The sequence below is a fragment of the Scomber japonicus genome, chromosome 15, assembly GCF_027409825.1.
Source record: "Scomber japonicus isolate fScoJap1 chromosome 15, fScoJap1.pri, whole genome shotgun sequence".
Taxonomy (NCBI): Eukaryota; Metazoa; Chordata; class Actinopteri; order Scombriformes; family Scombridae; genus Scomber; species Scomber japonicus.
The window spans coordinates 10,980,028-10,991,207 of record NC_070592.1 but is presented as its reverse complement, the minus strand read 5'-3'; the positions used below and the strand labels follow the sequence as shown (position 1 = coordinate 10,991,207).

General features: G+C 37.4%; 1 protein-coding gene across 1 annotated transcript in view; it reads right to left on the bottom strand.

Moving 5' to 3' along the window:
• Positions 1-10,352: 10,352 nt before the first annotated feature.
• Positions 10,353-11,180, bottom strand: part of LOC128373725 (MAP7 domain-containing protein 1-like) — a 42,115-nt gene continuing 41,287 nt past the window's right edge. Inside the window, exon 16 of the mRNA XM_053333885.1 lies at positions 10,353-10,985. Within this exon, the coding sequence (XP_053189860.1) occupies positions 10,975-10,985 (11 nt within the window). The 3' untranslated portion in view covers positions 10,353-10,974. The remainder of the gene's footprint in view (positions 10,986-11,180) is intronic.

The following is an 11,180-nucleotide window of genomic DNA, read 5'->3' as shown; positions in this document are numbered from 1 at the left end:
GCGTCCCACTGAAGGCAGTGGTTACCGTAGTTTGCTTAGAAACGGCTCCGAAGAGGAATAACAGCAAAAACATGTTCAGTCTCAGGAGAGTAGCTCTTTGTATGGCAGACGCCACTTTGGATGTGCGGGATCATGTTTCCACTAACATTGCTTCATTAGGTGGTTGTTTGCTTTGCACAGGTATTTATATAAATCTTGGTAGTCATGATTTCAAACAGCAAAAAACTTAAATTTGGTATTGATATGAAAAAGAACTGGGAATTATTTTCTCTGCTGACTGAATTTTTGTTCTTTGTGTCACAAAATGACATAAGTGTTGAACCTAGGAAGCTTTTTTCACACTATTAACAATATTTTTGTGTAATATAGATTTATATAAATGTATCATTTGTACCTACTGTGTTTTATATACTAAGTCATTATTTTATTTAATGATAAAAAATAAACAGAATACATTTCCAATATGCCCTTCTTGGTCATCACATGGAAGCACACATGAATACCTTTTGCTTATACAAAATAGCAGAAGGTTTGTTTGTTTTTTTGGTTTGTATTTGCATTTTAAAAGCAACCGTGCCAATAAAGTTGATTCTGATCTAATCCCAGTTTAACAGCACTGGTTGAATGGTACATGTGGTTTACTGTCAGGATGCAATCAGTTCACACACAAGAACCAGCCTTTCTTTTTGAGATAATTACATCACCGACACAAAAGACCTTTCACCAGGAAGTTTACGATCTCTAAACATTTCACAGCTGTGTCACCGCCTCTGAAATTTATGTCTTCTCATTGTCCATCCTGCAGTGTAAGATGCTGGTGCTCCTCCCTGACACACAGCTATCTCTTAAGTAAAGCCTGAGATTGTGTTCAGTAGAGCTTGTGCACTATTTTTATCAGACTGAGCGACATAATGCCTCCGATCGCAGAGACAGATTCCTCTCTGATCTCCCTTGAGGGGCCACTCGACCTTGGCCATACACACAGATAAACTTAGTTACTAAAATTATATTCTGTCTCATTTCACTGTCATGTTTTCTAGGGAGGGGGGGGGGGGGGACATGAGAGTCAGTAGTAAGTGAGTAACACATTTGTCACGAAGGCGGCTTTCATACCAGCATTGTAAGAATCTGTTGCCTGATTGTATTTCCCTCAAGGAGATTATTGTTTAATAGGGTGAACTGTATGCCAGCATCTATTCACAACTGAGGAATGGGTATCAATTTTTGTGAGGCACCAAAAAGAAAGAAAGCATGTCATTCAAATAAGAATACATACTGAATCACTGGTCTTTAAAATGTTTCCTCTTGTTGGGCTATGTAACACCTGTTGGCCTTAGTGAGCTTGTAAATCCCACATAGTGAGAGTGAATGTAATCCTCAACATCTAGACTGGAGTGTAAATGATTAAAATCCAGTCTCTAGTGACACATATTTCTGCCTGTAGGAGCTCCGTCTCAATCTTACTTTCTAATTACAGTAATAAACACTGGATCTTAATCAACACTAGTTCCACTTTCATCTCCCTTGTATATACTGTATATGTTCATTTAGAAGAATTAAACAACGCTTCAAACTGACTGACTGAACAAAGATTTGCATGACTTTTGTTGAAGTGAAAACTACAATAAATCATAAAGAGTTGTCGATGCTGCTGCCTCAACAAACGGCTGCAAAGAAAATTGCACTTGCCACAACAGACTACTTGAAGAAGATATACAACATCCTGCTGTTGAAGCTGTTGAAGGACATTGAAGGACCTGAGCTTCCTCAAGAAGAGTACCCTTCCTGTTGACAGCTTCAGTGTTACGTTTCCAGTCTGTCGTCAAGGTGAACGCCCAAATATCTGTAGCCCTACACCACCTCTGCCTCTCCTCCCACGATGGAAGTCATGGTCCTCCTAAATTCCACAACCATCTCCTTTGTCTTGGTCACATTTAAAAGGAGGTGGTTGTTCCCATAAAAGCAATGCATCACTCCCCTGTACTCAGTTTCCTGTCCACAAGTCATCAGTCATCTAAACTTCCTGCTGATGACCGGATCTTTCTGCATCCTTCTTCTTTCTGGGTATTTTCTGTTTGTTGCGTAATCTGTGAAATTTAAGTCCATTTCATCTTAAAAGAGAAAGTGACATTTTTGTGCCAAGGAGGGATTAACTTTACAGATCATCCATGCAGATACTATCATAGCTAGAACACTGTCATTACGCTAGAGTGCAGTTTTTGCAAGAAAGACAGAGAGAAAGACAGAATGTGGAGGTGCAGTTGAGCCTATAATTGTCTGTCCTTCACTCTACTTGATAACGACATATCATCAAGTCCACGGAAATCACAGCTCAGCAAGGCACGCAGTGCTCAGGTCGCCCCTCGTTGACCTCAAACAAAGACATGCAAACAGTTCATATACACTGTCATTTTCCTTTGCAGCACAGGTGTCAAACGCTAGAACGTTGCCAAGGTTAAATTTAACCCCGACAAATCTATCCTTTGGCCAAAATGTCAAACCACACATGTCTCCTTGTCTATCTCTCAGTTATGAGTGTTTACGACCTCACCGCAGGTTTAGATTCCAAGAGGTTAAGGACGACTTTGACCAGTGAGGTCATGAGATTTCAGTTAAATAGAGTCAGTCGGACTAAAGAGATCAGAGCGACTCGCTGCAACATGAAACGTGGTGGAGCATTTGTGTCATCAGTCAAAATAGAATGAACAAACAACAAGTGAAAACAAATATGATTATACATCTCTAAAATTACAAGTATTAAAACATGGGAAATGCCCAGAATATAAAAACTAGCCTATTAAACTAATCTTTTTTTTTTAATTGTAAGATATAATTAATACAATTTTTCTTGTTGTTTATTTAGATATATCAAGGCATCATGTGACAAGACCTACAGACAGTCCATGCCTTCTTTTAAATATGCAAATGACAATTGCAAATTAATGGTGAAACTAATAATACTAATAATCTCTAACAATGAGAAGCTAATAAGTTCAAATAAATAATAAATTAAAAGGAATAAAAAATACAGATATAAAAACTGAAAAACATTCAAAAAGAAAACCTAGTAGGACATAGAGTTGATGTAAAATCAGTCTTTTTCATAGATTTATCAAGATGAAATTTTATAGAGAGAACCATTCTTTCCATCATAAACATCAACTGAGGGGTCTCCTGTTTTATAGAACGGGTTCATATTACAGTCAGGTGCCCACATGAACAATGAAACATGTTTTTCTTGCTGTAATCATTCCTCCTGTACATAATGACTATTAGAAGATCCCTTCATAATGCACTTACAATGTAAGTGATGGGGGACTAAATCCACAGTCCTCCTCCTGAGCTATCATGCAAGCTACTTGAAAGTTAATCTGAAGCTAATATGAAGCGTCAGCCACCCAAATGAGTCAAATCAAGTAGATATCTTTCAACATTACAATTTTTTTTTTGTTTTAAAGTTCCTCTTTTTGCAATACTTACACCGCATCTCAATGGAGAAACACAAAAGGCAGATATCCACTTGAAATGACTAACTCAGACTGTTGAAGCCTCATTTAAGTTTAAGCAAACTTAATACATTGAAAGTAAATTTGAAGGGGATCTTTAGATAAGTATGAACAGGAGGAATGACTACAGTGAGGAAAACCTCTCTCAGCTGCACTTAGGATCTGAAATGAAACATTTCCTGAGAGGATGGTAAATACAGGGTCTCTTATTCTAAAGGGATACACAGAGCTATCGAGAACACTTTGCGATCCCTTTAGCCAAAAAGAATTTAGTATGACGTAAAAGCAGAATATATGATAGTGATTTACCACACTGCACACTGACTCCAACAGCTGGAGGATTTAGTGAGTCTCTTGGACCAGAGTAATAAAGAATTAATGAGGTTTTTCCACCAAAACTCTCCACAAGGCTGAACATTAAGTTTTCCATTGTAACACCCATAAATTCTTCCAATCCTCCTCTGAAATACTTAGATTACCTCCATTTTTATTTTATATATAATGGATTATGGAAATGGAAAGTTTCAGTTAAAAACATGTTTTAATTGTTTTACAATAAGAATCCTGCCCTGCTGTAATCCTGTGCCAGTGTATAACCCATTTCCTTATCTTCCTTCCTGTGATACAAAACCTTATCAGAACCAAAACACACTGAGACACACAAACAAAAATTGAAAAAAAATACTTTCACAAGGGAAACTAAACTGGGACTAAAATAAATAAAAAATATGGCACAAACACATGTAAAGAGTGCAAAAGTTAAGACGGTGAAAATAAAATGGCTCACCTTGAATGTGTCGTGAAAAGAGAAGAAGGCCGAGACGTCTTCGTGCGTCCTCGTTTTTAGAAACGTTTGAAGGAGAAACCTCAGTGAAAGGCGTTAAGAACGTGCACAGCCTCGGTTTCAACCAACTGTCTGACAACCACTTGGTGAAATCACATCTGAATTATAAATAGTTCGCTCTCTGAAACCTTTTTCAATCCTGTTGTTTGAAGAAAAGATGTTTGTGTGTGTGAGAGTCTGTGATTTGTGTGTTTGTTTCCACGCTTACTTTAATATGTCTGCAGGGCCTGCTGCTGTTTCTAAAAAGAGAACGTAAATGTAGACATTGTGTTTAATGAGTACACTGACATCATTTCATTTGTCATATGAAACATGGGCATGTTGATACACTCAGCTGCTTGACATTTGTCGTATAAATATGTATTCTGTTGCTTTTTGGCTGAAGTCCAGTGTAAATATAAGCAGGTAACTCAGCCCATTAACACCGAAGGCCTCATATCTCTGATCCGACATTTATTAAGTAATATAGACAAATATGACACTGTGCAAACAAACATAACAAGATAAAGGCAGTAAAGGCCTCAATAACCCTTTGTCTCTGTTACACATATCCAGGACTGGCTGTGGCATTATACTTTTTTATATTACAGGAAGTGATTATGCAAAAAAAACTGTCCAGGAACATGATCATAAAAAGTATTCTGGCTTACCCAGTTCTCTAAGTCAAATCCTCCGCACCCATAACGAGGTGAACATGCTGATGTGTAGAAGATATGAAGTTAACGATCTTAGTTTAAAGTTTTAACCCTCAAACATTTAAAGATTGGCCCTAGACATGTTTTAAGATATATAAAGATACTGATCTGATGGGGATTTCCACAAAAAAAAGGGAAAAAAAAAAAAAAAAGTTGTTGAGAAAACTCATTTTACAAACAGCACAATGATTGGTTCAGTTATTATTTCTGTGTTTTGAGTGAATTCAGCAACTGTGGCGCCACATTTTGTTTATACTTCAATGACGAAGCACTTTGAATTCATCAGCCTGACCTCAGCATGGCTTTTTCTCCAGCTAAGGCTCATGGGTACTGTATTGTTCTTAGTTGCCATGCCAACATCATGGACAAAATTTGATTTCTCAGAAACAATGTTGTTTGTGAGAGTCCTGAGCTTTTTAAATGGGAATGTTATATATATATATATATATATATATATATATATATATATATATATATATAATATGAACATGCAAATATTGTTTGTATCAAAAGTTTATCTGCTAGATACAAGATGTCTCCTACATCAGCGTAAAGTCAGTTCTCAGTGTTATGTGCACTGGAGGCTTTAAGTTTCCATATTACATTGTATAAGTGTCATACTCGACCACGACTGGTTCCAAACTACTTATGATGTTGCAAATCATGCCCGAGATTTTCAGCAAGAGCAGAGAAACTTTTCCAGCAGATTAACTTGAAAATATGTCTCTAGTTTAAAGGTCTCTACATGAATCATTAAGCACAGTGAAGATCAAACATCCAACAGAAGTAAAAAAAAAAAAAAAAAAATACAATTTTGACTGGAGCAGGACTTTAAACACAAAGTATAGTGTATCCTGATTGGACTGATTAGTTTTACAGGTTTTTGTTCATACTGTAAACTGTGATTGTTATTTATTTATTTATTTACTTTTAGATGTTTTATCACTGAAAGTGTATGAAACCCATGACAACAGTGAAAAACAGTAAATACAGTGAGAGCCACTGCTGTAAAATTGATTAAAGTTCATCCTGAGAGGAACATGAACACCTGTACCAAATTCCATGGCGATCCATCCAATGCTTGTCGAGACATTTCCCTCAAAACCAGACATGTGACCCTCATGGTGGTGCTAGATAAAAAGTGAGGGGGTCTCCAACGTCAGTAGGATTTATCTTCTGGGGAACATGAACATCTGCAATTTGTTGAGCAAGTTCAGTCTGAACCCAAAGTGGTGAAAGACAGACTTATATTGCTATTAATAAAGAAAGACATAATAATTTCAAGCTGCACCTGTTTCATGTAGATGGAGCAGTGGAGTAATATTACCATGTAAACAATCATTTAAACAATCATTTATCCGACAGTAGAACACAATAGAGATTGAGCTTTAGTCAAACAGAGGTCAAATTCGGTCTCACTGAGCAAGGTCTTTGTATTCAGTGCTGCATTGTATGGTGAGTAAACTATTTAATTATAAAGTCAATATTCAAACCTAAGCAAACAGATACCGAAACTATAAACATGCCCCCCCTCCCTCCCCCTCCATGTTTCAGTCCAGAATCGCATTAATTATCTAGGTGCCAGGTCATTTCGTGGTCCAACAAGGAAACAAAGTTCAGTTTATTTTGTGAGATATTTGTTATGTTAGCGAGCCAGTGACAGATACACAATGACCAGAACTGATGCAGCAAAGAGAGTTTTGTTAAACTTAAATGGGTGACCTCAAGGGTTTTAATATTTGATCGCTAGAGAGCGTGATCGCAAGTGCAAAGCAAGTCCCATGCACACAGCTTTGATGCTTTAGCACCTCAGAGCCGTCTGCCAGTTCTTGTCCGTGTGAACTAAAGCCAAACAAACACAGGCCGTTACTGACAACAGGGCCGCTCTGTTAAAAACTGTGGTCATTTTCATTTTGTTAGGCATGACATCAACTTGTGTCATACTCAGGTAATTGGACATATTTTATGATTGTGGTTGTGATGTTTTGGGTGTTTTAAGCTTTAGTGTTTTAGTTTAAGGTTGAATGTCTTGTGTTTCTTTGTATTGTAACATCTTGGTATCATGTTGGAAATCAGAGTTTTTGTCACCGTGATGCAGAAAGAACCCACAATTCAGACAACAGGCTGGCAAGGGAGATGACAGCTTATTGAATTTGGAAGATGAAGTGCTGATGAAGGTGAGAAGGGGTCCAAGTGGATGTAGGAGTCTGGAGGTGGACAGCTGCCGGCTGGCTAGTGGTTTGGCGTAGCGGGCAAAGTGGCTGGTCAAACTGTACCGAGAGACGAGACAAGACTCAGATTGGCAGGTGCTGGACAAATACAGATCACTGAGAGACACAGAATGACTAAAAGTGAATAAAGCCTAGCTCCTGTCGAGACTGGAGAGCCGAGAGTGGGCGCAGGTAACACAAAACAGACAGACACAAACAAACAAGAAGGCAGAAATGGGCAGACTGTTGGCTTCATGACGGCAGTGAAGTCGACGCAAACATCCCAAAACATTTCAAACAGGTGCTGGATTGAAGAAAGTGTAAAAAAGACAGATGAAGCTCCCATAGATGCAATTTACTGACACATCAACCAGTGACGTTTCAAGCCACATGCTGACTGAACAAAATATAAAATCATTGTTTTGACATTAGCATGATGATTTTAATTTGTGTCTGTAATCCACAAATAAATAATTTCATTACTTTTTCAGAGACATTCACTTTAATATTGGCAGCGCTGTGTTTTAGTAATAATTGTTTCCAAATCCAGTAGTTTAATATGTCCAGCAGAATGGGCAGTCTCAGTCATTTTCTCAGTCATTTGTGGCCTCTTAAAAATCTAAAAATAATCCAAGGCAGACAGTACCTCAAATGTTGTTTTCCTGCAATCGGCTAAAATGAGATTCACAGTGCATATAGTTCATGTAGTGCTTCACAGTACAGGGCAATGTGATGCTATGCAGGAAATGTCATTAATCACACAAACCAGGGCCGGCTCTGACTATGTTGGTGGCCTTGGTGAGACTTTAGAGTGGAGCACATAGTACAAGGGCAACAGTAGTACCATTCACAGACAACGGCCTCTCCCCAGTCCTTCAGACAAAAAGGCAAGTGGGGGTCGAATGCCATTTAGTGAATGTTTGGTGGCCTGAGGAAGCACATGAAGTCTGGTGGCTGTCGGGGGGAAAACTGAATCAGTAGGGCCTTGAAAAACACATTCATTCAAGTCAATGGGGGAAAAAGAGGAAAAATGTTAAGGGGGAGAACAAGTTTTTATTTCTAAAGACTGTATGCAAAGACACCTGTCAGTAAAAAACTCCAAAAATAATAGTAATAACATGTCCAAGCGGGCCTAGTCGGAAGCCAGATATCACACACACCACCAGAAGTTACAAAGAATGGCACTTTATTAATTCATGTATACAATCTAAAATGGGAGGAGGATATCAACAGGGTTATCTCTTTGACCCGGAGGGGACTGCTCCCCACCTTCAGGACACACGGTCTAAATGCACTATATAATATATATAAAAATACACACACATAAAAAGGGTACACACCAGTTAGGTGCAAATGCACTCACACTAAGGCCCACACATGCTCCACACCAGGGTTAACACTACAAATTATGGGCAGGAGAGCATCCCTCACTCCCGGGCGACTATTTCTATTTCCTCTAAACGAGAGACACACAAATAACAAACTAAATATACAATTAGGCCTATATACATTAATACACAAAACACAAATAAACTAGCAGGTTAATATTCATGATGTCCACACAAACTGGTCCTGATGTTAAAAAGAAGATGGTCTGTTGAGGTTTGGTACAAATCTAAATTAAGAACAGATTGTCTGATGAAACAGAGTGAAGGCAAACAATGTCACTGAGGAGACGTTTCTGTGTGATTTAGGTGAGACTGCAGATGTATTCTCTTATTACTTTCTTTTTCTTTCTTTTCATTTTTATAAACATTGCTCTATGCTCCTTTTATGTTCCTTTTATGTGAAGCACTTGATATAATTAATTTTAGTTGTAAAGCACTATGAGCTGTATTTATTGTATGAAAGGTGCTTTTATTATGTTTTATTGCTCATTATATGATTACTAAAAGGCTTCACTATCTAAAACTGTATTGTGCTACCATATAAGTCCATCTGTGCTGGGCACTTTTATCTACATGACATAATAGCTAACTATATATGTAAACACATGTAAAACATATTTTAATGTGTTGTGTACAGTACATTTAGATTACATTCACATCTCTTCTGGGGAATAGATAGTTGTAATATAAGGTTATTAATAAAGTGTAATGTGAAGTTTCACCCATAATGTTAACTTTTATCTTATGATGCATTGTTATAGTATTTTCTTTTAGACGTCATTTCCCACCATATATGTTGGGTGATAAAGCATTTGTTTGCTGCAGTGGACTCAAACACTCTAATACAAATAACCAAGAGTTTACCCAAATGCAGTGAGTACAGAGATGTACAAATGAACAGTGTATTTCTGAACTTGTATTCCTCTTTTATCATATCTATATTTGCTATAAATAGATGCACCACAAAGGTTGTGAATCAGTGCTGCCACCCTCTGAAACTTTAACATATTACACTGTAATATAATGCAGTATGTATGATGCAGCAATGCTGTAATGCAGCTGTAAGGACAGAACTTACCTTAAAACTATTGAACTTAAAATCATTTGGCACTGAGAAATGTTCAGTCAATTATTTTAAGAAATAAAACAAAATCAAAAGTCACAACTACTGACGTGACAACTACTTAATACTCAGATGAACACACACTGTTTAATCTGTTAACTTTAATTATCTTTTATTATCATAGCGTTTACTGTACCAAATTCTGTTTGACAAAGTAAGAATGCTGTTCGTACCATGTAGGTTTGTTGAAATCTTCATATTTCTTCCTCTTGTGGCTGTCACTTAAAATGAGTCATGTATCTGCAGATTGATGCTCATTATGAGGGCATGAAAAGACGAGCAGAGTCTGATTGTAAACCTTTGTTCACGATACTTCACACAATCAGACAAAAAAGTCCTCTAGAAATAGATAATTGTATACAGAAACCACTGGTATGAAAAGGCATTTGCAAACAAGAGGTTTTACTACAAGATGAGATAAATCTAATCTAATCTCAAATTATCATCACTTTAATATCCCCAGTTTGGAAAAAGCATTGGTGTTTAAGCATAATCCCATGTATATGTATAAATGTGCAGCTCTCTAATCAAGCAGAAATCCAAAATGAGTGAATCATACTTCCACATGGATGCACAGAGACAGACACACACGGACAACGAGTCCCTTTCATAAAGCTTTATTTCACAGATCCCCTGTAACAGGAGGCCTAGGCAGCCAGGCTCATTATACATTTACATACACTGTCTGTGGCCAGTCCTTACAATGCTCCCCATGTTAAATAACTCAATAATTCAAGACAAAAACAACAAACACACACACACATTGTTCAACTTAAGATAACAATATCATAACGACGGTAATAATAACAACCATTGTCAAATATTATGTATTTCCAGGATCTTATAATGTATTTTCTAAAATTTGTTACACAGTCAGTCATCTTTAAGGTGCACCATAAAATCTGCATGTGACATTTCAATAAAACTTGACAGATGCTGCACCATAAACACGCGGTGAAGACAGAGAGAGAGAATACTTGTTGCATTTTTTTATTTTCTACATTTCGGATGAGTACTTTTTTTTTTTTCTTTTCTCCGGGCAGAGTTTATCTCCTCCTCTGTGTCCTCTGCGGCAGATACTGTAGATGTGAATTCAGCGCAGTTCATAGTTTGTTTGGCACACACATTTTTTAAGCCGCTGTGGTGTGGCATGAATCTCATAACTCAAGCAGAGACATAAGGCGCATCTCCATGTGATGTGTGGGAACTCACAGGACCTCTGCAGGGAAACAGGACAGGAGGGTAAAACAGGTGAGATGAAGGACACTGAAACTGTTTAATTACTTATATTTACGATGTATTTGAATAAAATATGTGAAGTCATTTCTGTCTCCCCTGTTTCCAGCTTCTAAAATGTGAGGATTTGCTGCTTTCTTATATATATGTATATCTTTGAATTTTGAACAATTAGTTG